The following is a 27,694-nucleotide window of genomic DNA, read 5'->3' as shown; positions in this document are numbered from 1 at the left end:
GAGGGCAGTGATGTGAAGTATGTGAAGTGATTTTAGTTTACTCACTCAGTTGAAGGTTGCTAATCCTTGAGACCTGAGACAGAAGACTTGGACACAGAGGCAGAAGCATTGGTATAAGTTGTTGCAGAAGCTTAGAATGCCCTTTGTAAGAAGGGAATGCCTCTGAAACAATAGGTATAAGTATCACCACCACATATTTGGATGGCACTTTTCCTTGAGACTATAATTTGTTTTATTGATGCTTCCAAACTAAGGAAATATGTGTGTAATGTTTTTATGGTTATTGAGAAATTGATCATAGAGAACAGGTTGCTTAAGATTATGTGGTGCGTTAATGACAAAACCAGTAAGGGGTGGAGATTCTTGGCATTGGGATTCACAGGCTGTCACTGTTCTTTGTTTTAGGCGTTACGGGATATGTAAGTTAAAGAAGAGGTTCTGTGACAGAGAAATCAATATTATGGAATGAGATGTTCATATGAAAGGTTTTGTTTCTTTTTAACCTAAGTTAAGATTTCCCCTTGCATGGTGAATACAGCGGCTGCTGTTTTCTTATGCACTGTAAATGATAATGAACACTTACCACCATGTTGTCTGAGTTTGCAGCCATAATAATGGGGTGCTGCAGGTCAAGGCAACCCGAGGTGCAGAGTGGTATTTAGCTCCACCTTTGTCTAGACTCAGCCGGCCACCGGAAACAAACAGGGACTTCCACATTCTTATAAGAGTTGAAGGTTTTGGTTTATTTTGTCATGTTTGGGTTCCCTCTCCTGAGATATACTGACTTATGATTTATACCTACATAAAAATCTGCCTGTGTAATTAATTGCTCAAAATGTAAAAATGGACCTTAAATGAATTGAATTAAATGTAAAATATACCACAGATTAACCAAGATATATCAATTCAGTGTATACATCAGAAGCCTTAAAATATTTGCTCATACCCTTCTATCTAGCCATGAGATTTCATCCTAAGAATGAGGTTGTTAACCTAACCATAGGTGAATGACAGGGAGTCTTATTTTCAAATTAAGAACTCTCAAATCCACAAAAGACAAAGAGCTAAGTACTGTGTAACAGAAATTGGCAATGACCTAAATAACTCAGACACTCGAGTAAATGTTGACCATCTAATAGAATCTAATAGCATATCATATAACCATTAATACAGTACTCCTAGAGGTGAGATGGAAACACGGGAAAATGTTTGTAATAAAAGCAGAAATAATAAGGAATTACCTTTTGTTAAAGCTGCATAAAGGATATAAGTACATGGGAAAAGAATTAATAGTAGTCACTAAACTTGAATTTCTTATGGGAAAGTGGTGAGGTTATTTTCCTTTTTCTTAAAAAATTCTTCGTTGTCATTTCAATATGAGAGTTGGAAGAAGGGGAGGGGAGATGTACTTAATTTAGTTTTTGGTGTTTCTTTCCACGGTCTTTAGAATAATGGGGTCCTAGATTCCTCCTAAGTATCATGGTATAGTAGTATCATTGCCACTGACTTTCTAGATTGACAGTTTGATGCTTGTTTTTTGTTTTTGGGGTTTTTTTTTAATGTTTCTTCTTGTTTTCATGTTTCTGAAAGAGGGGTTCATGTCTTGTTTCCTAGTTCTATTACATTACAGTTAAAAAGGCGTCCTTATAGTCTGCTAATGGTGAAAAGGTAGACTCAAGGTCAGAGAGATACAGAAAAATAACTTAAAGTGTATGTTTCTAGGTTTGATGAGAAAGGCTTTAATCAACTATTAAGGCAGGAAAACTAAGTGATAAGGACTGCTTTGGGATTTTGTTAAAGGAGAAAAAATTGAACTAAAATGTTTTGCGAAGGTTGTTGTAACTTAAAGAGGTTCTTGCCATGTGAAATTTGGAACTCATAGTTTTGTTTTGTTTTGTTTTGTTTTGTTTCCTAAGAGAAGCTCTCTTCGTGTGCCTTATTTCAACTCTAAACCCTACTGGACGGAGCAGAATGCATGAGTTTGAAATACTGTACTCAATAAATGTTTGTTGTAACAGAGTTGGTTGACCGTGTTGGGGGTATCCCATTTGTACTCTGGATTTTCCTATCAGGGAAGGGGCATCCATATTGATTCATGGAACAGAGGGAACTGATTCCACACTTCAGGTTACCTCCCTGGCCCAGATCATCTTGGAACCCAGAAGCAGGACCATCCGTGGTTTTGAGGCCCTGATAGAAAGAGAGTGGCTGCAGGTGAGAAAAGCTGCTTGGTGTGCACAGGAACTGCTAATAATTGATGTGATGCCAGTTTGCAGGAGTGGAGAGAATGTATGAAATTTTGATTGATTAAAATGCTTAAATTGTATGTTTAATTTTCTGGGAGCAGTTAATCTGTCCTCCTCACAGGAAACGTTTATGATCTTCACTGGCTCTCAATTTTTGTGCCTCTCCTTACTTATTTTGCTCATTTGGCATTTCATTCCCTTAACAAACTCATTAATTGTACTTTGTTACGCACAGGGGAAATAACAAAGAATGTAAAACAGTCTAGAGATAAAAAACACAAGGCAGGAAGGGGGCGTGAGGACTTGTTATTGTAAGGCACAGCCTCTAGCACTTTCTGCCTTTTGCTCATCAGGCTCCACCCTCTCCTCTTGCCCCGCCAGGTGAAATCCTTCTCATGCTTTAAGATATAGCTAAATGTCGCTGTTCTCTGGGACCTTAACCTTCTTCACAGCTAAAAATCCATCCATTGTCTTCAGGCCTTGTTCCCTAAACCAGACCCAAATAAAGTGACTCCTTTGAGGTCAGGGAACCATGCCCAATTTCTCTTTTATCCCTAGGACATAATGCAGTGCTATTACATAATGCTGAATGACAACTGAAAGGAAGGCCTCATAAAATAGATTGAAATCCTCCAAGTCAGAAGTTAACTTATAAATGTGTATATACTGTGTAACTTAGTAAATAATTGTGATTAAGAACAAATGTTTAGATATATCTTGAAAGTAGAATTATCTCTGGAGAAAAATCATTTCTGGCCCTTCTAGTTAAAATTCAGATTTATTATGTGTTAATGCTGTTACATTACCATGTCTGTCTACCCTGCCTGACGACTAACCTGTATCCCTGTTCAAGTCAGACCGTCCCAGATATTTGGTAAAAATCTCTTCAGCGACATTCCTCATGATGCATAGCAAACAAATAAATGAATGTGATTTATTTACTTATATATTACCATTTTAATGAGTATCAAAATACCATTAGCCAGTGGAAAATGTTCATGACATTTTCTTGGTCAGGTAAGGTAGTATAAGGACCCAAAGCTAAAGCAAGTGTGTGAAATCCCTAGAAGGGTGTGAATTGGGGTAAGTTCAGTAATCGGGTTCTGGGTGCGCCAGAGACCCAAGTGATTCTTAAATATCCTTTAGTCAGTAGAGGTCAGACTCTTCCAGTTCTTTTCGAGAGAAGAGGGGAACTAGGGACAGTTTTATCTGCAATATAAAAGTATGCATAAAGATTTCTTCATGACAATAACTTTTTTCCATATGTAATTACAAATTTAATATCAGGAGTGACCTTATAAAGTTTGTGTATGAGAGCCCCATATTTATTTCCATTAGTGATGAGGCTTGTGCAACTTATAATAATCTGCAACGCTTTGGATAGATAAAAGGTGGTAGCTGTGGTTTTTTGGTACCTAAAGACCTCATATTCTTTGACTTTGCTACAAATTACAGAGACCTAGAAAATTGTATTTTATAGAGTTCACCAAGGATAATTGCAGTTCTTATTGTTATGCCTTAACTGCATAGCCTTGTTAAATATTTGGAAGTCATGTTTTTTTCCTTAGTTGCTGAAAATTGTTTTAAATCAAGAAATCATTGAACAGCAGCCATCCAAATTATATGATGTTCCATTTAATAAGAGTTTTGTTGCAACTGTGTGAAATAATGTTAATAGAATGTGCTATAATGTGCTCTTACTAGGCTATAACTGTCACATTTCTATCTTCTGTCTTAGGCTGGCCACCCGTTCCAACAGCGCTGCGCACAGTCAGCCTATTGTAATAGTAAGCAGAAGTGGGAGTCGCCTGTATTTCTTCTCTTCTTGGACTGTGTGTGGCAGATACTTCGTCAGTTTCCTTGTTCTTTTGAATTTAATGAGAATTTCCTCATCATGCTCTTTGAGCACGCATATGCCTCACAGTTTGGAACATTTCTGGGCAACAATGAAAGTGAAAGGTGGGTATACATGGGATGGGGGCCACTTTGTCTGTAATTTTGGTCACTTCCTAAAAGAGACTGGGATTTGGTTCTACATTAATGTTATTTATAAGATGGTAGAGGTTAACAGTTAGTATAAATTAAATTACATGAAGTGTGTTCTTATTATGAGCCTACCGCATGCTACGTGAGAGCATGTCCTAGACTTTGTTCTGTTAGATTAAAATTAGTCCATACACTGATTTAAAAGCTTTGAGTAAATTGGGCAACCATTTTAAATGTTAATTTTCTTATATAAGATCATGGTAATCTTACATCTAGAAGAAGCCTTAACATATAATCCAACTCCACCCTCCATCCAGTTTTATAGATTGGGAAGGGAATATTCAGAAAGTTAAATGACTTCACCAGCGACACACAGCCAGTTGGTTACCAGCAGTAGGGCTGTAATACAGGTCTTCCTACTCCTGCTCCAGACTTTATCTGTTACCCCTGGTAACTGTCCTCAGGCCCAGAGTGATGCCATCAAGTTTATAGGTTTATTTAGAAGATTCCTATCAGAATGATCTTTAAAAGTGCTTAACTGGTAATCTCAGTTGGGTACAGTCAGAAGGCTTCCTCTGCTGTTTTTTCCTTTGTCATTCCAGCTAAAGAACAGTTTTGTTGGTCTTTTCAGAGAACCAACTTTTGGTTTCACTGGTGCTCTCTGTTGTCTATTTTCTATTTCATATACTCTCTCCTTTTATTTTTTCCTTCTTTCTGCTAGCACTGGTTTAGTTTACCCTTCTTTTTCCAGTTCCTTAAGGTATAAAGTTACTGATTTAAAAGTTACTAATGTGAGATCTTTTTTTTTTTTAAGATTTTATTTATTTATTTATTTATTTATTTATTAGAGAGAGACAGTGAGAGAGAGCACAAGTGGGGGTGGGGCAGGGGAGAAGAGAGAGAAGCAGACCCCCAGCTGAGCAGGGAGCCCGATGCAGGGCTTGATCCTAGGACCCCCAGATCATGACCTGAGCCAAAGGCAGACATTTACTCGACTGAGCCACCCAGGCGTCCTGATCTTTGTTCTTTTTTAATGTAGGTTTTTACTGCTATAAATTTCCATCTGAGCACTGTTTTCACTGAATCTCCATGTGTTGTATTAGCATGTCGTGTATTTGTTTTCATTCATCTGTGTTTTTTCTTCTGTTATTGATTTCTAACTGCATACTGTTGTAGTTGGAGAAGATACTTGTATGACTTCAGTCTTTTAAAGTTTATTGAGATTTGTTTTGTGGTGTAACCTGTGATCTATCCTGAAGAATGTTTCATGTACACTTAAGAAGAATGTGTACTCTGATGTCGTTGAGCGGAATATTCTATATTTGTTTTACATTTTGCTCAAGTCCTGTATTTCTTTATTGGTCTTTTGTCTAGTTTGATACATTATCAAAAGTGGGACATTGAAGTCCTCAACTACATTGAAGAATTGTCTATTTCTCTATTTCGTTATGTTGGTTTTTGCTTCCTATATGTTGTGGCTCTGGTGCAAAGTATATATATGTTTATAATTATTATATCTTCGTGATGGATTGACTCTTTTTCCAGTTTATAATAGCCTTCTTTGTCTCTTGTAAGAGTTTTTGTCCTAAAGTGTATTTCATCTGACATAATATGTCCATTCCAGCTCTCTCTTGGTTACTACCTGTATGGAAAATCATTTTTCATCCTTTTATTTTCAGTCTGTTTGCATCTTTGAATCAGAAGTGAATCTTTTGTAGGGGCGCCTGGGTTGCACAGCAGTTAAGTGTCTGCCTTCGGCTCAGGGCGTGATCCCGGCGTTATGGGATCGAGCCCCACATCAGGCTCCTCCGCTATGAGCCTGCTTCTTCCTCTCCCACTCCCCCTGCTTGTGTTCCCTCTCTCGCTGGCTGTCTCTATCTCTGTCAAATAAATAAATAAAATCTTAAAAAAAAAAAAGAAGTGAATCTTTTGTAGACAGTATATAGTTGGATCCTGTTTTTTAGTCCATTCTGTCAGTCTCTGCATTTTGATTGGAGAGTTTACTTCATTTATATTTAAAGTGATTGCTGGAAAGGAATAGCTTATTTCTGCCAGTTTGAGATTTATGTTGTTTGTCTTATACCTCTTTTGTTCTTCATTTCATCCATTATTTGTCTTCCTTTGTGTTTGGTACCTCATAGTGTACTATCATGATTCTCTTCTTACTTCGTTTTGTGTTATGTTAAAATTTTTTTACTGGTACCAGGTGGATTCCAACTAACATCCCAAATTTATAACAATCTACTTTGAATACAAACTCAGCTTCAGTGTCATACAAACTTTGCTCTTCCATAGCTCCACTCCCCTATATGTTGTTATCACAGATTACATTCTTATATACAATTATATTCTTATATGCCCATTGACACGGACTTATTATTATTTTTATCCATTTGTCTCTTAAATTATGTAGGAAATAAAAAGAGGAGTTGCAAAAATACAATAATAACTTACATTCATACCTTCGTATATAGTTAATCTTTTCTGAGTTATTCCTTCATATGGCTTTGAGTTACCATCTAGTGCCCCTCAGTTTAGATTGAAGGATTCCTTTTTGCATTTCTCTTGTAAAGCAAGTCTTCTAACAAAACTCCCTCGGTTTTTATTTATCAGGAATGTCTTAATTTCTCCTTCATTTTTAAAGAATAGTGTTCCCAGATGTAGAGTTCTTTGTAGGTAGTTTTTGGGTTTGTTTTTTGCTTTTGTTTTTTTCCTTTTAGCACTGCAGAAATATCATTGCTGTCCCTTCTGGCCTCCATGGTTTCTGATGAGAAATCTGTTGTAGAGGGATGATGTAGGATCCCTCTACAGGATGAGTTGCTTTTCTCTTGCTGCTTTCAAGATTCTCTCTCTCTGCCTTTTGTCAGTTCGATTATAGTGTGGCTCAGTATGGATCTCTTTGCTTTTATCTTTCTTGGAGCCTGTTGAACTTTTAAATGTGTAGACTCATGTCTTTAATCAAGTTTGGGGAGTTGTTAGCCCTTAATATTTGTGCGTGTGTGGTTCTTTTTGTGATCACTTTTTTCTATTTGTATTGAGGTATAATTGACCAATTGGCCATTAATTCTTTATATATTCTTTTGTTCCCTTGCTTTCTGTCTTCTCTATCTGGGAGTCCCATTATGCATATGTTGGTACCCACAGGTTGCTTAGGCTCTGTTCATTTTTCTTTATTCTTTTTTTGTTCTTCTCAGAATGGGGAATTTAAGTTGACCTGTCTTCAAATTTGCTTATTCTTGCGCCTGCTCAGATCTGTTATTAAAACCATCTATTCGGTTGTTTTTGTTTTTGTTTTTGTTTATTTCAGATATTGTACTTTTCAGTTCCAGAATTTCTATTTGGCACTATTTTATAATTTTGTCTCTTTATTGATATAGTTTAGGTTTTGAGACTTGTTCTCCTGGTTTCCTTTAGTTCTTTGTCCTTAGTTTTTTGTCTTGTTTTTGTTTTTGTTTTAGCTCTTTGAACATATTTAAGACTGTTGATTTAAAGTCTTCATCTAGTAAAAGCAAAGTCAGTACTTTCGTAGGGACAATTTCTGTTAATTTTTTTCTATGAATGGGCCATACTTTCTAAGGGTTTTTTGCATCATTTGTAATTTTGAATCTGGACATTTAAAATATTATAACGTGGCTCTCTGGAAATCAGATTCTTCCCACTCTTCTTGTATTTATTGCTTGCCATAAGCTGTAACTGTTAATGTATTTAGACCTTTTTAAAACTATTTTGTAAAGTGTATTTTTTTCTCATGTATAGTTTCTGAAGTATCTGTTCTTTTAGTTTGTGTTCAGCTAGTGTTTGACAGTGATTTCCTTGAATGCCTGGAGCCGAAAGAGAGAGAGGAAAAGGGGGAGGGAAAAGTGAAAGGGAAAACCACTCAAGACAAAGGAAAAAAATCCTTTTGCAGTCTTTGCAGATGGGCTTTATGCTGGAATATCCCCTCAGTGCTTAATCAGGCCTCAGCCTTCACTTCTGGCCTTCACTGAGCCTAGAGATCAGCCAAAACCAAAATCTTGGGATCTTCTCAGGCCTTTTCTGAGCCTGTTTCCTGCCTTAGGCGTGCACATAGCCTTTCTCAATTTCTCAGTATACATGGGTAACTTTGAGTACACTGATTTTCCACAGAATCTTTTTCCTTGGGCTTTTAGTGCTCTGTTGTACCCCTCAGTCATAATCTTTTCCCCCAGATGGCTACAGGTTGTCCATTCACCTTATGTTTTCTAGGAATGCCCACTACTTTTCTGCCCATGGTGATTTCCAAGTTAGGCATAACAAAGACAAATGCTTCAGGTAGCCCTTGGACAAGTTAGAACAGAGAGACAATTCTTTGTGAATAAGGACTGCTCTGTTCCCTCTGGAACCAGGGACCAGGGTCCCATACGAAGAACATGGGCTGCCATCTTCATGAGCTAGGGAAAGGGTGGGGCAAGAGTAAATAAAAATATCATTAAGCTTTTTTATTGTTTTTCAGATTCCCTTTTCCTTGATTCTTCATTTGCTTGTGTGCTCTAAACTCCTATTTCCCAGAAGTCTGACAAGAATAGGTTCTAACAGTTTCTATTTGTGTTTTCAATGTTTCTCTGGAGGGATGGGCATTTGGAGCTGCCTACTCTGACATTTTTGGTGGCATCAGTCTTCTTCATTTTTAAAGCATAGTTTTGCTGGTATACACGTCTTTGTCAATAGTCTTTTTTTTTTTTTTAAGATTATTCATTTAGAGGAAGAGAGTGTGGAGCGGAGGGGCAGAGGCAGAGGGAAAGAGAGAATCTTAAGCAGACTCACACTGAGCACAGAGCCCAGTGCAGGGCCTGTTCTCATGACCCAGAGATCACCACCTGAGCTGATCCAAGAGTTGGACACTTAACCAACTGTGTCACGCAGGTGCCCCAAATATGTCATTACCACTGCTCTTTGGCCTCATGGTTTCTGATAAGTCAGTCATTACTTTCATTGAGGGTCCCCTGTACGTAATGGGTCATTTTTCTCTTGCTGCTTTTACAATCCTCTTTTTCTTTGGCTTTTTTACTCTTTGACACTGATGTGTCTTAGTGTGGACCACTTTGAATTTATCCTACTTAGAGTTCCTTATCTCCTAGGGTGTGTAGAATCACATTTGAGAAGTTTTCAGACATTATTTTCCAAACATTTGTTCTGCCTTTTTCTCTTCTCCTTCTAGAACTCCCATTGTGCATGTTGGTATATTTGGTGGTATTCCATAAGTTTGGAGATTCTTTTCAATTTTCTTCAATTTTTCTTTCTTTTTCTCAGAAGTTAATAATCTCAACTGATGTATTTTCAAATTCACTGATTCTTCTGCCAGCTTAAATCTACTGTTGAGCTCCTGTGGTCATTTTTTCATTTCAGTTATACTTGCAAATGAGGATTTCTATTTGGTTCTTTTTTATAATTTTTACCTCTTTACTGACATTGTCCATTTGGTATAACATTGTTATCATACTTTCCTTTAATTTTTCGGGCATTTTTCTTTAGCTTCAAACCCATTTATGACAGCTAATTTAAAGTCTTTGTCTAGTGGGGCACCTGGGTGGCTCAGTTGGTTAAGCGGCTGCCCTCAGCTCAGGTCATGATCCCAGAGTCCTGGGATCGAGCCCCCTTGTGGGACTCCCTGCTCAGCAGGGAGTCTGCTTCTCCCTCTCCTTCTGCCCCTCCCCCTACTTATGCTTGCTCTCTTCTTTCTTCTCTCTCTCAAATAAATAAATAAAATCTTAAATAAAGTCTGTCTAGTAAGTTCAATATGTCCTCCCTCTCCAAGGGGCAATTTCTTTTGACTGTTTTTTTCTTCCTGAGTATGGGCCACACATTCCTGTTTCTTTGTCTGTTTTGTAATTTGCTTTTTTTGAAAACTCATGTTTTAGATAATATAATACAGCAAATTTGGAAATTAGATCCTCTACCTTCTGAATGAATAACCCTTTCCTCCTTTGCTGAGGGGCCCTATGTATGTATTAGGCACGACTGCAACGCTCAGTTTACAGCTCTGTTTTAGCCTTCAGCTTACACAGGGTATCAGGTTCAGCCAGAGGAGAATGAATGGGGGCTATCTCAAGCATTTCCTAGGCATTTGCACACCCTTTTGAATCCTCAGGAATATGTCAGATCTTTACAAAGCCCCTATCTTACCCCCTGCTGCCCATGGACATCTCATTCCCCAAATCTTTTATTTTTCCTAGGCTCTTGTTTGCCCCAGCTGGCATGGCAGCCTCAGGCAACTGTGATGTTAAATAGTTTCCGCTCATTGTTTTTGACAAATAACCTGGGGAGTAGGGCTTTTCCCTCTGAGAAAACTGTGAGTCAAGTCAAATAACACTCAACAAAGGAGGCTTTACTGGGGAGCTGCAAGACACATCAAATAGTGACAGTGCTCTGGGGGTGGTGTATTTTGAGGACCTCCAAAGCTGGTCTGCCCCTCCAGTGTTGACAAGTCTGCTGGTTTGCAGTGATTCTGCAGAGCTGGGGAAAGGGTGTTGGCACTGGCCAAGTTAAAATGCTCCGAATCCTATTCTTTCAGAGGGTCATTAGTTTTTCTTAAATGAATGTTCGTCAGATTGTCACAGCCTTTTGTTAATTTCCAGAGTTGTGAAAGTATTTATTTTGACTGTTTTGCCACTCTTTTCACTACTTTTTGGAGAAGATATACAGAGGTCCTCACCCTACCATTCCAGAAGTCCCACACCTACATGCAACATTTTAAACTATGCTCTGAGAAACTTTAGGTATCTTCTTTTTTACTGTCATCAGCTCCTTCTTCATTCTCTCCAATGTACTTTAATGGAAAATATTCAGGACTTGAAATTAGAAGATTTGAGTTTGAATCTCCACTATGCCACTTACTAGCCATTTGACTTCTCTGAATCTATTTCTGCTCGTGTTAAAGGCAAAAATTCATCTCTATGACACTGAGTTATAGTGAGGATCAAATGATGCATATGTGAAAAACCAGCATAATACCTGTCACATAATAGGCATTTGAAAAAATATCAGTTCATTCATTCATTCTTCCTTGAATCTTCTATCACCTGCTTAGCCACAAGCCTAGAACTTAACCACTGATGGCATTTTGACACAGAGCCACAGTATTACTCTGGCTGGCACACTGATTCTACTGAATGTGACAGCAAGTACTTCATGCTCTATGTCATCTGATGCTTAAAAAAAGGAAAGATAATCGGTAACCTTTAAGCAGTTGGAAGTCAGCATGTGAAATGAAGTGTATTTACAATTTCTTTGATAGACATTAATACCAAGCAGTGTTAAAAGGTATTACACCAAAAAGGATTCATGGTCAGATATGCTTTTAAAATGCTGAACAAAATAAAGTTGTACATGTCAACAAGGCTTTGCTGTTTTATTTTGGTTTTGGTTTGTTTGTTTTTTAGGTGATTAAAGATTACATACAGTGATGTGATGAGCACTGGGGGTTATACGCAACTGATAAATTATTGAACACTATATCTGAAACTAATGATGTACTGTATGTTAGCTAATTGAATCTAAATTAAAAAAAGATTACATTCAAATGATCATCACAAAGGCAATGCTTCATGGCACTTAAATGTGTTAGAAATTTAATATCTTATCCTGCCATTTCTTTTTTTTCCTTCTTTTTTTTTTTTAGAGAGAGAGAATGTGTGTGTGGGGGTGCATACATGGGAGCTGGGGGGAGAGGCAGAGGGAGAGGAAGAGAGAGAATCTTAAGCAGGCTCCTCGCTTAGTGTGGGGCCTAATGTGGATTTTGATCTCATGACCCTGAGATCATGACCTGAGCTGAAATCAGAAGTCGGATGCTTAACCAACTGAGCCACCCAGGCGCCCCTAATCCCGCCATTTCTTAAAGCATGTTCGACTTAACCCCTGGACTATACTCTTATGGGGGAGGGGAGAATTGGTGATTTACCTTGGTTAAGTTTGGGGAATGTGGTATAATGCAGTCCCCTCTCAAAAAGTCACAAAATAATTGTTAAAGGCCTTAAGACATTCTTCAGTAAAGCAAAATATATAACTTTAATTCAGCATTTAAATAATACATTTGACTATGGACTTCTTTTTGGTGTTATACTTATTAATATCCCCCAGAACTAGCCTTTAATAAAGGGATCACAAATGCATTTTATCTACCATTCTGATTGCCATTTGGTAGAGCCTACCAGTAGGCCTGGTTGAGAAGGATTCTGAAGCTCTATGGGGTGGGCTCAGGTGGAGAACAGTTCAATGATTGGCTAGTCATAGGTTTGGGGGGGGGGGGCAGGGCCAAACCACTGACTGCAGGAGCAGTGGATACAGTGGTTTCCCATCCTCGCCATGCCTGGTTCCTGTGGACATAGTATAGGACTTGCTATCCTAGCAACTAAATTGCAGTACTACATGGGGGTTCTGTGATTATGTGGATTCTTTTTATTGCTAGCATAAAAAGGATGCATATAATTAATATTCAAGTAGTTTCAGAGACAAAAGCAATTTTATTGCAAAACTTCAACTTGAGTAGAATCCTGTGAAAATTGAATATATTATCTTTTTGGTTAATGTAAGGTTTACCACAAATTGTCTTTCAGTTCTTGTTAAAAATTATTTTTTTGAAAATGTACCAGTTTACTTTCCATCCCTGTGAGTTTATTCTATGATAAAAGAGTGTTACAGAATTTCACGGTTATTGCTTGTGTAGCTTTTAACTAAGCTGCTAGATCAACTAGGGGAGAATTTATAACTTTGAAATAGACCTTTAATAATTTAAAAACATAACCGTTTTAAACCTGTATGTTTTGCATTTTGGTACTAATGTACTTATCTATTCACTTATGCATCCTAAAAACACTTGGTACTTGTTTAAATAAAAAAAGAATTTCAGGGTTATTATGAAGGCTTTTCATTGTATATAAATAAATGTAGATTGAATCCGTATTTACATCAAGATACATATTCATTTTTAATCTTCAACAGTCCGTCTGCATTTTACGTACATGTAATTTATTTGTCCTAAAAGCTAAGTCTCCAAAAAATTTTAGGCTTTAAGATTTGACTCAACCTCCATTTTTAATATGTCTATAATCTTTGTTCTTTGCATTCTAGACTTTTCCAAAACAAAAAAGAAAGTTATTTTTATATTTGGCTATTTTAAATTAAAATACAGTGCCAAGAGTACCTGGGTGGCTTAGTCAGTTAAGTGTCTGCCTTCGGCTCAGGTCCTGATCTCAGGGTCCGGGGGTTGAGCCCCACGTTAGGCTCCCTACTCAGCGGGGAGTCTGCTTCTCCCTCTCCCTCCTCTGCTCCCCATGCTGGTGTTCACGTGTGCTCGCTCTCTATCAAATAAATAAAATCTTTAAAAAATGAAATACAGCGCCAGATACAATAAAGGATTTTGCATATAGTAATGTTCTGTTCTCTGGATTAATATTTAACACTATACCTAACATGACCAGATTCTGGTTTTATCCTATTGGCTGGCTTTGAAAGCCTGTGAAATAGTTTTGTTGTTATTGAGAGTTATAATGCTGGTTGAATTTTCTGACAAATATTTTTATTTTACAACATTTTATTCATCTTTTAAAAGTTTTGTGTTCTGCCTTCTAACATACAGACAGAAGAAACTGTCCTCTTGGGAGGAGCATTTAATAGTGGTTGTTACCATTTCATTGCTTTAATGGCAATTTTCTTCCTTAATCAGATGTAAGTTGAAGCTGCAGCAGAAAACGATGTCTCTGTGGTCCTGGGTCAATCGGCCCAGTGAACTGAGTAAGTTCACCAATCCTCTCTTCGAAGCCAACAACCTTGTCATCTGGCCTTCAGTTGCCCCACAGAGTCTTCAGCTATGGGAAGGTAAGCTGTGCGTCCTTTGCACACTTTCTGTCGCTAGTCAAGGATCCTCTCTGAACTGCCTCTGAGTACCTGCTGTTGTTGGTATTTGAAGATGGTGAGTGGACCTGACCCTCAAACCTGTGTGTGACTGCTATTTTTTCTCAGTGTGGGCATGGTTCTCTCTTTCACATCCATTATCTAGTCACATTCTTTTGTTCAGTCCCCATTTCAGAAATTGGCAGTAATTATTCGATGGATACTGCTGTTTATATTGGATATTTCCCCTAGGTAGGAAGCTACATGACTATTTTTAATTGTGATTACAAATTTACCAACTTACGTATGTTTAGGCATACAGTTCATTCTTGTCAAGTATATTCCTATTGTCATGAAACAGGTGTCCAGAACTTTTCTTCTTGAAAATCTGAAACTCTATACTCACTAAACAACAACTTCCCATTGCCCCTGGTAACTACCATTCTGCTTTCTGTGTCTATGAGCTTGATAACTCTAGATATCATCATACAGTATTTGTCTTTTTGTGACTGACTTCTTTCACTTAACATAATGTCTTCAAGAGTCATCCATATTGTAACCTGTTTCAGAATCTCTAAGTTTGAATAGTTTTCCATCAGATGTGTTTACTGCATTTTGTTTACCCATTCATACACTGATGGGTGCTTGGGTTGCTTCCACCTGTTGGCACACAGATGCACAAATATCTCTTTAGGAAGCTGCTTTTGATTCTTTTGGGTATGTACCCAGAAGTGGAATTGCTGGATCATATGATAATTTTGTTTAATTTTTGAGGAACCACTGTACCGTTTTCCGTAACAGTTGCACCATTTGACCGTTCCCCCAACAGTGCACAAGGGTTCCAGTTTCTCCACATCCTTGCCAACACTTGTTATTTTCGGATTTTCTGCCCCTTTGGTAGTGGTCATTCTAATGGGTATGAAGGAAAGTACATTATTTTTTGTGTAAGAAAGTTGGTAGGTAGTTGGGACAGGAATAAATTGTAAATTCCAAGGAGATGGTTTCTGTTTCCTTTATTAAGCAGCCATTAGGAAAGGTTCCTCTGTTAAACACTGTTGAAGGGTTAGTGAACTAGTCATTCTAGTAAGGTGCTGTAAGCATACATAATGCTATCAATGCAGTGATGCACTTATCTCATTGTTCATGTGGAACAATATATACTTAATTTTCAAATCCATTATAAAGAAGGTATTTAACCTACATTAATTTTTCAGACTCCTGAAATTTATCTCCATAAATACCAAAGCTTGTTTTTAAAAATCTAAACAAAATCTAAAATATATTAGCCATCCATTACACAAAGACTACAAAATGCCATTTTTTAATCATTTTGAAGGTGATAAGTATGTCTTTATTCATCTTTGTATTTTTTAAAAGATTTATTTATTATTTGAGAGAGAGAGAGAGAGAGAGAGCATGGGCAGGGGGAGGGGCAGAGGGAGAGGGAGAGAGAGAATCTCAAGCAGACTCTTGTGCTGAGCCCAGTGCAGCGCTTGATCCCATGACTCCGAGATCATGATCTGAGCCGGACGTTTAACCAACTGAGCCACCCAGGTGCCCCTCATCTTTGTATTAAATGGCACAAAGCCTACACATAAGGAATGCTAACTGTTTAGTAATTGAACTGAATTACCATAAATGTCAGTTATTATACCACGTTTTAATATGTTATGCCCACAGGGCAGTTGATGTGTGGGAAACTGTTTGCCCTTTATCTGTAAAAGGGCCTCGGATTGCTTTGCTCTCTGAGACTGAAGTCTGTTCTGTCACTTCTCTGAATGTCAGCTCTCACGTCTCATTCCTCTTGGCATATCTGTCATTAGCTTCTTCCTTCCTCCTCAGTGTATGCTTCTAATCTTATCTGTTGAGGTGTCCCCAAGTTAGAATTGGGGGACAATGGCCTCAGATAGTCTCCAGATTCTCAGGAGTCTGAGCTTTAGTGCTCTGGGAATTTCTGGCTGCTCAGAACTTCTCTTTGCTTACTTTCTCGATTGTTGTAGACAGTAACCGGTACAGGGTAAGTGATCTCTTAAGTGAGAGATTACAGCCAAACTTTTTGTTAAAGATTTCTGGGACAGTTGACCTAGAAGCCACTGTCATGTTTAATAACTGAAGTAAGAGACTAGCTATTTGGGAGAAGAGCCAGATTGGGAGTTGGATGGCCTGGAGGACAATTTAACTAGTTTTTACAGAGAGTTTAGAGATGAAATGATTGGAGGAAATCTTGTTGTTACACGAATGAATTCCTACCATTCCATTAACAACAGAGTTTCCATATGTGTTTAGTGCCCCGACTTAGAACTGGAAGAAATTCTGTGTGATGTAAAATCTTCTCATAGTAGGTGTACGGGTTGTATAATGACACTACTCTTTGACCTTATAATGGAAAAATCAACAAAGTCCAGTTTTTTAAGCTATGTTTCTATTTTCCCTCTCTTGATAGAGAGTAGCTTTAGGGTTCTGGCAATTTGGTTTATAGAAAGTGTTTTAAAGAGTCATTAAAACCTGGGGCGCCTGGGTGGCTCAGTCGTTAAGCGTCTGCCTTCGGCTCAGGGCGTGATCCCAGAGTGCTGGGATCGAGCCCCGCATTGGGCTCCTTGCTCCGCTAGGAGCCTGCTTCTTCCTCTCCTACTCCCCCTGCTTGTGTTCCCTCTCTCACTGGCTGTCTCTCTCTCTGTCAAATAAATAAATAAAATCTTTAAAAAAAAAAAAAAAAAGAATCGTAAAACCTTTGTGAACTTACCAGCTACTGACATAATTGCTGCCTGGAAAGTTTTTGTACTTCCTTATTTGAATGTCTTTAAGCCATGATGCTGGGATGATATAGTTGATGTAGATCTATGCAGACAAGGAATGTCTCCTTTTAGTCTGTAATAAAAGGATAATTATTATTGGGGGAAAGAAGGACTTGTCTGTAGAATTGGAAGACCATCTCTTAAGTAAAGAGATAGGGAGAGAGCACACTGAAGTTTAGGCTTTTACTATTTTCCTTATTGAGGTGTAGTTGACATATGTTAGTTTCAGGTGTACAACGTAGAGATTCAACATTTACATACATTGCAAAGTGATCACCATGGTAAGTCTAGCTACAGCCTGTCACCGTACAAAGTTGTTACACTGTTGACTATGTTCCCTAAGCTATACATTGCATCCCCATGTCTTATTTATAACTAGAAGTTTGTACCTTTTGATCCGTTTCCCCTATTTGTCCATCACCCCATCTCCCTCCCCTGTGGCAACTATTAAATTGTTCTCTGTATCTGTGAGTGTGTTTCTATTTCATTTGTTTGTTTGTTCTGGTTTTGTTTTTAGATTCCACATCTAAGTGAAATTATGTGGTATTTATCATTCTCCACCTGACTTATTGCACTTGGCATAATACCCTCTGGGCCCATCTATATTGTTGCAAATAGGAAGATGTCATTCTTTTTTATGGCTGGGTAGTATTCCAGAGTGGTGTATGTATACCACATCTTCTTTATCCATTCATCTATTGATGGACACTCAGGTTGTTTCCAAACCTTGGCTATCATAAATAGTGCTGCAGTTAACATAAGGGTGCATATATCTTTTTGAATTTCTGTGAAAAATGCCTTTTGATAGGGATTGCATTGAATCTGAAGATGCTTTGGGTAGTATGGGCATTTTAACAATATTCTTCTAATCCATGAGCATGGTATATCTTTCCAAATATTTGTGCTGTCTTCAGTTTCTTTTTTCAATACCTTATAGTTTTCAGAGTACCTCCTTAATGAAAGGTCTTTCTCCTGTCCTTAGGTATTTTTTTATGCAACTACAATTTTTCTAATTTCTCTGGTAGTTCATTATTAGTAAATAAAAGTGTGGATTTATGTGTATTAATTTTGTAACCTTCAACTTTACCAAATTTATTAGTTTCAGTAGTTTTTTGGTGGAGTCTTCAGGATTTTTTATATATAGTATTTTGTCATCTGCAGATAGTAGCAGTTTTACTTGTTTTCCTGTTTGGGAGCCTTTCATTTCTTTTTCTTGTCTGACTTCTGGGCTAGGATCTCCAATATTGTGTTGAATAAAAGTATTAGTAAGAATAGGCCTTCTTGTCTTGTTTGTGATCTAGAGGAAGATCTTTCTGCTTTTCGCTGTTGTGTATGTTAACTGTTGGTTTGTCATGCATGGCCTCTAAATCCAGTTTGTTGTGAGTTTTTAATCATAAATGAATGAATTTTATTTTTTTATTTTTTTAATAATTTTTTATTATGTTATGTTAGTCACCATACAGTACATCCTTAGTTTTTGATGTAGTGTTCCATGATTTATTATTTGCATATAACACCCAGTGCTCCATGCAATATGTGCTCTCCTTAATACCCATCACTGGCCTATCCCAACCCCCGCCCCCTCCCCTCTGAAGCCCTCAGTTTGATGAAATGCTTTGTCTGCATCTGTTGAGATGATCACGTGATTTTATCCTTCTTTTTTTTAATCTGACATATTGTGTTGATTGATTTGTGGGTATTGAACCATCCTGGCATCCCTAGAATAAAGCCTGCTTGATCATGGTATATGATGCTTTTAATGTATTGTTGAATTCAGTTTGCTGATATTTTGTTCAGGATTTTTGCATCTATGTTCATCAGAGTTATTGGCCTATAATTTTCTTTTTTTGTGCTGTGTTTGTTTGGTTTTAGTATCAGGGTAATGCTGGCCTCATGGAATGAGTTTGGAAACATTCCTTCCTCTTCAACTTTTTGGAATAGTTTGAGAAGAATAAGTATTAACTCTTCTCTGAATGTTTGGTAGACTTCACCTGTGAAGCCATCTGGTCCTAAGCTTTTGTTTGTTGGGAAGTTTAGGTTTTTAAATAACAATGTGTATGGTTCAGCTGTTGCTGTAACTGTCACTTTTCTAGTGAAAGTGATTTTACATATGTATGAGGTCCTAGGGGTCTGAGTAAAGTTCTATAATTGAAAAAAAAAAAAGGATTTGTATTGTGAAACTGGAAAATTTATGGCATTGTAAGTTATCAACTTATTTATAATCCTGGATATATCAGAGAATAGTGTTCTAATCCATTTCATAATTTTGTGGGGGGGGTTTGAAGAATGAATGATTATGTACAGAGAAATAGTGATGTTTTAAATAGTGTAGTTACACTTTCAGTACCTCAAGATTCCTGCATATTTCAGAGTATAATAAAACATAGATGTGAATTGTAAAAAAGAAAAGAAAAAAGAAGGTATAATGTATGGAATAATGTTAACCCATTGTATGTATCTTTTTGCCTTCTGTCTTCCTTTCCTGGATTCCAATAGGTATTTTCCTGCGTTGGAACAGATCCTCCAAGTATTTGGATGAAGCTTATGAAGAAATGGTTAACATCATTGAATATAACAAGGAATTACAAGCAAAAGTAAATGTACTTAGGAGGCAGTTGGCAGAACTGGAAACTGAGGATGGGATGCAGGAGAGTCCCTGAAAAATCTCCCCACAACCTACGTAAATAAGGACCTTCTTGGACCTGAATCCCACCTCTCTCTCCTTAGGCCCTTCAGTTCACTTTTACACAGTAGCCTTGAACCTAAGGCTTTAGATGTGAGAACCCTCTAATGTAGTGGATTTCTCAATACTTTATGAATGAAACTTACTGTAATTACTCTTGTTTCATGTGGCCTGTTTGGCCTCTTTACTTTGGGAGCAGAAAGGAGGTGCTAGGCATTTAATTTTATGTGAAACAGGTGATCTATTTAATGCCATTTGTGTTATATGCCATTTAATCCTAAAATTTTTTCTGTGTCTACTTTCCAAACAGTGCTCCAGACCAGTCAAGGATATGATTAATCTCTTTAGGGAATATTTGTTAGTTTTAAAAAAGATCAGACTTTTAAACACTCCAAATACAGAAATATTTTTCAAAACTGAAACGGTTGATAAACTAAAAATTTTGTGATTAACATGCTATTTCCAGTACCTTTGCCCTTCTCTTTAAAATAGCTTTGGATTAACAAAGCTGAATTCATTCTCATTCTGCTTTGTCAAGAAAGGAAAATCTGAATATTTATTCAAGGTAAATATTTTTACAAGGGTTATAGGTATAATCCTCTGATATTTACATTAAGAAGTAAATTTTAACAGTAGACAGTAAAAGTATGTGCAATATAGAAGTAAAATAGGAATTTGTTACTGATAGTGTCATTACTGTTGAATTGGTTTTTTAGGTTTTTGACCACACATATTAAGTGTGTATCAAATGCTGGATATCCCATTAAACCATCATTTAGGATAGATGTTAGTTTGTTATAATTAAGCTACAAATGCGGTTTCCTTAAACCAGAAATGCACTGCCCTTGTCTGAAGTTCTTACTGCACTGTTTCATGTATGTATGTGTGTTAAGTTTTATTGTGTTTTATTTTAAGTATTCTAAAAGTTTATTAATGCTAAACTTAAACCTTTCACATTGGCTTGAGCCTTTTGAAAATTTATCTTGACTTTGCTGATTTGTTCATTATATGTTAGGCAAGTCTAATTGAAGTGGAGGTGAAAGTTTATGAACATGACACAGCGATGTTTTAAACTGTAGAAACAGCCTGAATTGTTTCAATGTTATGACTATATTTATGCTATGCTAGTTTATGCCTGCTACTCTAAAAGTTTGTGGTTCAGTGCTTTCTATATACATTTCTGTTTTGTGGCACTGTTCATTTTAATAAATACTATCAATTCTAGTTTTCTATTAAAAGGATAGTTGAAGAGTAAATGTTTAATACCATTTCCACCCCGTCTGTATATAACATTTCAGTGTAGAGCGCACCAAAACTGAACCCTGCTTTAGAGCTATGTATTGAGCTAAAAATACAATTTTAAAAATATCTAGTCTAGCATTATCTATGGCCACATTCAGACGCCTTAGAAAATAGCAAATACTTTCTCCAGTTGCCCAAACTTCATCTTTTTTCTGTTTTCTCAGACTGGTAGCAAAAAGGTTGGACAACAGCACATATCAGAACTCTCCTTTGGTATATTTGCCTGCCTTTTCCTTTAAGCTCAGATTTATTCTCGACTTATTTTCTTGGCTATAGTTATGAGCCTTCAGGCTTTAAAGCCCTCACAAAAAGGGTACAGCAAGGAGCAAAGGATCTCTTGCTGTAGATATCTCCGTGTTGTGTGAAATGTTTATATTGATAATTGAAAAGAGGAAATACTCTAGCTTTTTTATCATCCCTTAAAATTGCTTGCTACATTTGTTCATGTAGCTGATCTTTTTGTTTGCTCCTATTTTGGTCTCAAGAGTAGATATGAAGGAGCCCTTTTCTTCTCAGTTAACCCATAAGGAAAACGATTTAGTTTAGTTTTGTTGTTGTTGTTTTTAGTGATTCTTTAGAAGTGGCTCCCACTGGTGACATTGAATGGCCACAGGGCTTCCGTGGGTGGGAGTTTTTATTAGGCTTGGTCATGGAGAAATTGTATGCCTTCAATTTATACCTGTCTTCCTGATGAACGTTTTATGTGTGAGCCAGAGTCCAATAATAGCATAGTGTTTCTTTTTCTTTCTTTTATTGAGACAGCAATCTTAAGCTATTTGGACAAGTTTGCATTTCAGTATTAATGTATAATTAGGGATTGTGCAAACCTCAGTTCTGTTTATAGGTCATAAAAACAAACTTGGATATTAGTGCATTTTCAAAGGGGACATCTAATAATGCAAATATTAGGGTTTTCCCAAACTCAAGAACTGTATCAAAGGTGCATTATCAATATAATTTAAAGAGGGATTTTTAGTAATACTATGAAGTTACCCATTCCTTGGATGAGAAGAATACATACAATGGATATACTCATGAGAAGATGCTTGTTAAACATTAAGTTTGGAGAATTATCTTTGATAAATGTGGCCTTAAAAACTGGAATGAAGAGAGTGGTGGCAGAATTAGCAAATGAATTACACCATAGGAGCCAATAATAATCAAATGAGATATAATCAAGTTAAATATATTAAGCATCTTATGTATTCATTTATAGTAAAGTCTCATTTACATTTTGGGGATGCAAAAAGTAGGTCCTACAGAGAATATTCTAAAAATACAAAAGATTGCTACAGTCTTCTATCGGCAGTACAAGGATCCTTAGATTTTAAATTAACAATTTTTTTTTAGAAACCACACGAACATAGGTGATTATATTAAGATTTTGAAACTTTTTGGGTGGTAAGACTTTTCTGTAATTGTCGAAATTTTTCTTTCTGGTTTTATTAAATGGGAAGAAAACAAGCAGAAACTACAAAATCTAGTAGGATTAAAACAACCTATAAATATATTTTATTTCTAAGAAAAATCAGGTCTTTGAAGCAAGATTTTAAAGTGACTTTTGGGAAAACTTTGGAAGACAACAGTCATTTCAGATCCCATGTGGGTAATTTAAAAGCTTTTCTTTGAACTCTGAGGCCTGTTTTATAGAGGTCAAATGTCACTGCTTTTCATTTTAAAGGATGAAATTTAGTGATATTTTAGTCTTTGATTCACTCAGTGTTTTTATTAAATTAAAAAATCAGTATCATGGAAAAGATCTGATCAATAGTTTCTCTCTTGAAGTAAAAAATAGAAGGAACATTTTGCTGTATTAAAAAAAAAATTGCGGGGTGCGTGGGTGGCTCAGGTCATGATCCCAGGGTCCTGGGATCGAGCCCATGTTGGGTTCCCTGCTCAGTGGGGAGCCTGCTTCTCCCTTTCCGCTGCTCCTCATGCTATCTCTCTGTCTCTCTCCCTTAAATAAATAAATAAATATTTATTTATTTAAGTTTTTTTTTTTTTAATCTGCCTAGAGATGTAACTCTTACAGTTAGTCTGGTTTCAGAATTAACTGAGTTAATTGTCAGTTTTAACCAGGTCATCAGGTTCACTTATTATCAGACCCCAACCTGAGGCAAAATTTTGGTATTCACCCATATCCAGATTTAATGAGTGAAAACTACAAGAGGGTATCATGAGCACCCTTTATCAGAAAGTTATTTCCTGGACCAAAAAAAGGGCAAATTTTAGAATAGTTGATCCGCTGTTCTGGCAGCTTTGAAATTTACCAGAGCATGAAATCATTCAGTACATCTGATACAGGTTCATTATACCTCAAGACAACATGGATTAGTTATTTATTATTCTTTAATGTGGGTTAGATTGTCTCCCCTCCAGAGCTGATATCCGAAGTTGTTACCAGATAGTATTTTTATGTAATTCACCATCTTAACAAAAAACATTTAAAGACTGATTTCTCAGATGATATGAAATGCTGATTTTCTTATAGTATCAGTTTTCTGATTTTTTTCTTGAGTAAACTATTTCTACTGTTGCTCAGTCTTTCTATCGTGTCCACAGCATCTTCTTCCTTTAAATCAATAGCTCAGATGAGACGCTATGAAACTGTAGGATGAGGTTTTAGAAAGTTTGAACTTCTTATCTAAATTCCCCTTAAGAAAGTCCTATTTTTGAACTCCATTGTGGAACTGTAGTTTGTGCTTAATTTAGTGAAAGATAGTGGGGCTCATGTAGACACTACATTGTCCTGAAAAATAATTCCCAATGAGAGCTTCCTGATGTTTAGAACCATTCTGTTTTAACCATCTGTGAGTATACAGATTAACTGTATTGGTAATTTGTAATAAAAACAAGTTGTGCAACACTGCCTGTGTCTCTGCCCAAGACATTTTCCATTTGCTTCACTTTTAAAATGCACATATCTTTGGAGACATGAATTATTCTACACAAATACATCAAGTTGTGTTGCTTAGAATCCTTATAGATCTATTACCATCTACACTAAAAAGGTACTTGCACAATTTAGTTATATAAAAAAAAGAATATGTATTTCTTCAATAGCCGGGTATTTGGATTGTATTCTTGATATATTTGAATGTGACTCTTGGATTTAAGTGCACTATTATTCATGTCTTACACAATAAAATTGCACTGTATGGCAAATATGTCTATAACGTATCCTTTGCTAAAACCTTAGAGTGCTGTAATGGACAGGTTTCTATTTTGTGAACCTGTCTATATATAGTCTTAGGGGAAAATTCTAAACTTTTTAAAGTCTCTGTAACATTTTAATATTATTTGTTAAGTTCCCTATGTGATCAGTTCACTTATGTCCTAAAACTGGAATCATTCATCGTGAGTGGGCTGCTTTGTCAAGCTTGGTTTACTTAATCATGAAACAGTCTTGTCGAACATGGTACTGTTCTCTTAGTATGTAAGATTTGTGTGGTGTGCTCTCTGCCTCAGAGGACTGTTGCACAGATGCTAGTGTTAAATGTTTCCAGACAATGGTAATAAAATTTGAATATATTCAAATGCTGGTGAATTAAATCTGTAGGCTGACTTTAATTTTTTTTTTCAAATATCTGTGAAGGTTTTGGCAGTGTATCTCAAAACTCCTATATATAGACCTTATATTTTGAAAAAATTCAGATCCACAAAAAAGTTGCAAAATAGAACAGTGATCTACCATATACCATTCAACTAAGATTGAATAATTAACATTTGTCACATTTGACTTGACACTCCTGATCATGTGTGTGTATTATTGCTATTACTTTGGTGAAACATTCAAGGGTAAGCCACAGACATCATGACATTTCTACATAAATATTTCAAAGGTATCTCTCAAGATTTAGGAGTATGTATCATACATTCTCTTTACTCAGTTTGTATTGCCATGAATAAATTAATGAAGGAAAAGGGAAAGCTCTCTGTTAGAATAGATAGCCAACTATGAAACATAGGAATGACAAAATTAGAAAGTCACTATTTCGCAGCCACCGCAGTAATAATTGATCTCAGCAGTCATCATCTGTGGGTGCTAAAACTGGCAGGTGAGTTTGTAAGGGAATGCATATAGTCTCAAAGTATCTTTCCATAAAATACTAGTTAGAAAGGGGGAAAACAGTAACTACAGTGAAGGAACCAGGTAGATATCACCTTATCCAAGCACAATTAACATTATAGTAATGGGACATACCAACGTCATGGATCATAACTACTAAGAGCAATGCATCACTTTTGTGGCATTTTTGGATTTTTTCGTTTTGTTTTTTTTTAAGATTTTATTCATTTATTAGAGCAAGTGAGCCAGAGGGGCAAGGGGGAGGAGAGGGATAAGCAGACTCCACGCTGAGCACAGAGCCTGATGTGGGCGTGATCCCAGGACCCTGAGACCATAACCTGAGCCGAAATCAAGAGTCAGATGCTTAACCGAGTGAGCCACCCAGGCACCCCTTTCGTGGCATTTTTTAAAAAAAAACAAACCAGTATGGTGACTAACATAATATAATAAAAAATCATTATTAATAAAAAAAAAAAAAAAAAAAAAAAACAAACCAAAAAGCATAACCTGGATCTAATTATAAGGAAGCATCAGGCCAACTTAAATTGAGGGAACTTCTACAACATAACTGGTCTGTATGAAGTTTATAGAAGAAAAGGAAAGATAAGAACTTTTTGTAAGTTTGAACTTATTTCAAAAAGTTTAAGAACTCAAGGTGAACAGAAAACAGCAGTTGATATTCATACAAAGCTATAAAATTAAAATATTTCAGCTGATGAAAATTACCCCCAAAATGAAACACTGAGCAGAAGAAAACTGACACACATTCCAAAAGGAATAAATACCTTTAAGGAAAACTTCCAGATATGATATGAGAAAACACCTCAAGTGATAAACTACAAAACTTCGAACAGAAGTAGACCAAAAACAAAGCAAGAGTGGAGAAAACAAGAGTTGAATGAACTCAGGAAAGAATCTGAGGAATAAAGACAAAGTCATCTTGGAGATTACAAGGTCCTTGAGGGAGAAGAGGTTCAATTCAAAGTGTATGAAAGATAATTAAAGAAAAGTATGAAAGGCCAGAGTGAAAATTTTTAAAATAAGCGGAAAGGGTCAAAACATAGAGGCCACACAAAGAAGAGCCAATGTATGAATAATTGGAAGTCCCTGAAGAAGAAGAAGAAGAAGAAGAAGAAGAAGAAGAAGAAGAAGAAGAAGAAGAATGGAACAGAACTAATATTTAAACCTGTAATTCAAGAAGAATTTCCAGAAACGAAGAATGTCTGGGTGGAAGTGGATCCAGATTGGTCAATTCCAAGACATATACAAGTAAAAGCATTAGACTTTAGATATAAAGAGGAAAACAAAATCCTCAGGTGTCTAGAATTCTCAACAACAACATAGTAAGATAAATAAGAACATTTTCAAGATATGCAAAAGTATGAGCCAAGGATTTTATATTCAGCCAACCTACACTTTAGGAGTCAAAGCAAAGTTTTTAAGTACGCAAGAACCCCAGGTAATGCTATAATCAAGAATGCTTCCTGGGAAATCTGTGAAAGAATTAATTTCGTCCAATTAAGAGATGACTGGGAAAACGGTAAATTAGGGTGCTAAATGTACTGTAACTGTAGATGCAAGAATAATATAAGGGGTAGAAGAATAACTGGGTAGAGGTGATATATTTTGACAGAAATAATGAAATTTTTAAAATAAGAAAAAAGGGACAAAGTAAAAGAAGCTCCTTGACTGTCGTTTAAGTAATAGGTAGGAGTCAAGGGTATCGTTTAAACCCAGCAAATCAAACTGTAGAATGTAAAGTTAGGACAAAGGTGTCTATGGCCACCTTTATAAATAATATTATATATGTATCTGTAGAAAAACTTCCATTTTTTTCTACCCAAAGAAATAAAAACTACAAAGGAACAACAAAGAAATACAGTAAACATATCATGATATATACAGTAAATATAAGAAAACAAATGACAATTGGAACCAAACATCAGACTTAACCAATGAATGTGAATGGCCTTGATTCATCTATTTAAAGAAAAAAAATCTCCAAATTGGCTTATAAAGTAAAATGCAACCCTATGCTGTATACACCAGACAGAATTAAAGTGACTCAAAAACTTAAAAATAATGTACTAGTAATGGCTCAATGTATTACAGAGCTACAATAATCAAAACTGTGTTGTACTTGCATAAAGATCAGTGTACAGACATAAAGATCAATGGAACAGAATGGAGAGACAAGAAATAAACCCTCATGTATGTGGTCATGTGATCTTCAATAAGGGTGCCCAGACTACATGATAGGGAAAGGACAGTCTCTTCAAAAAACATTGCCAGGAAAAAATACCCATATGCAAAAGAATTTTTTTTAGTTACTTTATGCCATATACAAAAATTAACCCAATGGATTAAAGATGTAAACATAATACTTAAAACTAGAAGAAAACATAGGGGGATAGCTTCATGACTTTGGATTTGCCAATGACTTCAAAAATAACAATCACAACAAAAGCAGAAATAGACTAATTAAACTTAAAAACTTTTGCACATCAAAGAAAACAACAGAATGAGATGGGAATGTACACAATGGGAAAAAATACTTGCCAGTCCTGTCTAATGAAGGGTTAATATCCAGAATATACAGAGAATTCCTGCAACAACAATATAGCCGGATTTAAAAATGGACAAAGGACTTAAATAGATATTTCTCCAAAGAAGATGTACAAATGGCTAACAAGCCTATGAAAAGACATTCGACATCACTAATCATTGGAGAAATGCAAATCAAAACCACAATGAGGTATCTCACACC

The 27,694-nt window shown here is 36.4% G+C and overlaps 1 protein-coding gene across 1 annotated transcript in view; it reads left to right on the top strand.

Annotated features, from left to right (window-relative positions):
* Positions 1 to 24,395, top strand: part of MTMR9 (myotubularin related protein 9) — a 54,241-nt gene extending 29,846 nt beyond the window's left edge. The window contains exons 7-10 of the mRNA XM_026518902.4: positions 2,073 to 2,214; positions 3,985 to 4,205; positions 13,912 to 14,063; positions 19,370 to 24,395. Of these exons, the coding sequence (XP_026374687.1) occupies positions 2,073 to 2,214; positions 3,985 to 4,205; positions 13,912 to 14,063; positions 19,370 to 19,533 (679 nt within the window). The 3' untranslated portion in view covers positions 19,534 to 24,395. The remainder of the gene's footprint in view (positions 1 to 2,072; positions 2,215 to 3,984; positions 4,206 to 13,911; positions 14,064 to 19,369) is intronic.
* Positions 24,396 to 27,694: the final 3,299 nt, after the last annotated feature.

The sequence above is a fragment of the Ursus arctos genome, unplaced genomic scaffold (genome assembly GCF_023065955.2).
Source record: "Ursus arctos isolate Adak ecotype North America unplaced genomic scaffold, UrsArc2.0 scaffold_11, whole genome shotgun sequence".
Classification (NCBI taxonomy): Eukaryota; Metazoa; Chordata; class Mammalia; order Carnivora; family Ursidae; genus Ursus; species Ursus arctos.
Note: the sequence above shows the minus strand (reverse complement) of the source record. Positions and strands in the feature narration are given on the sequence as shown.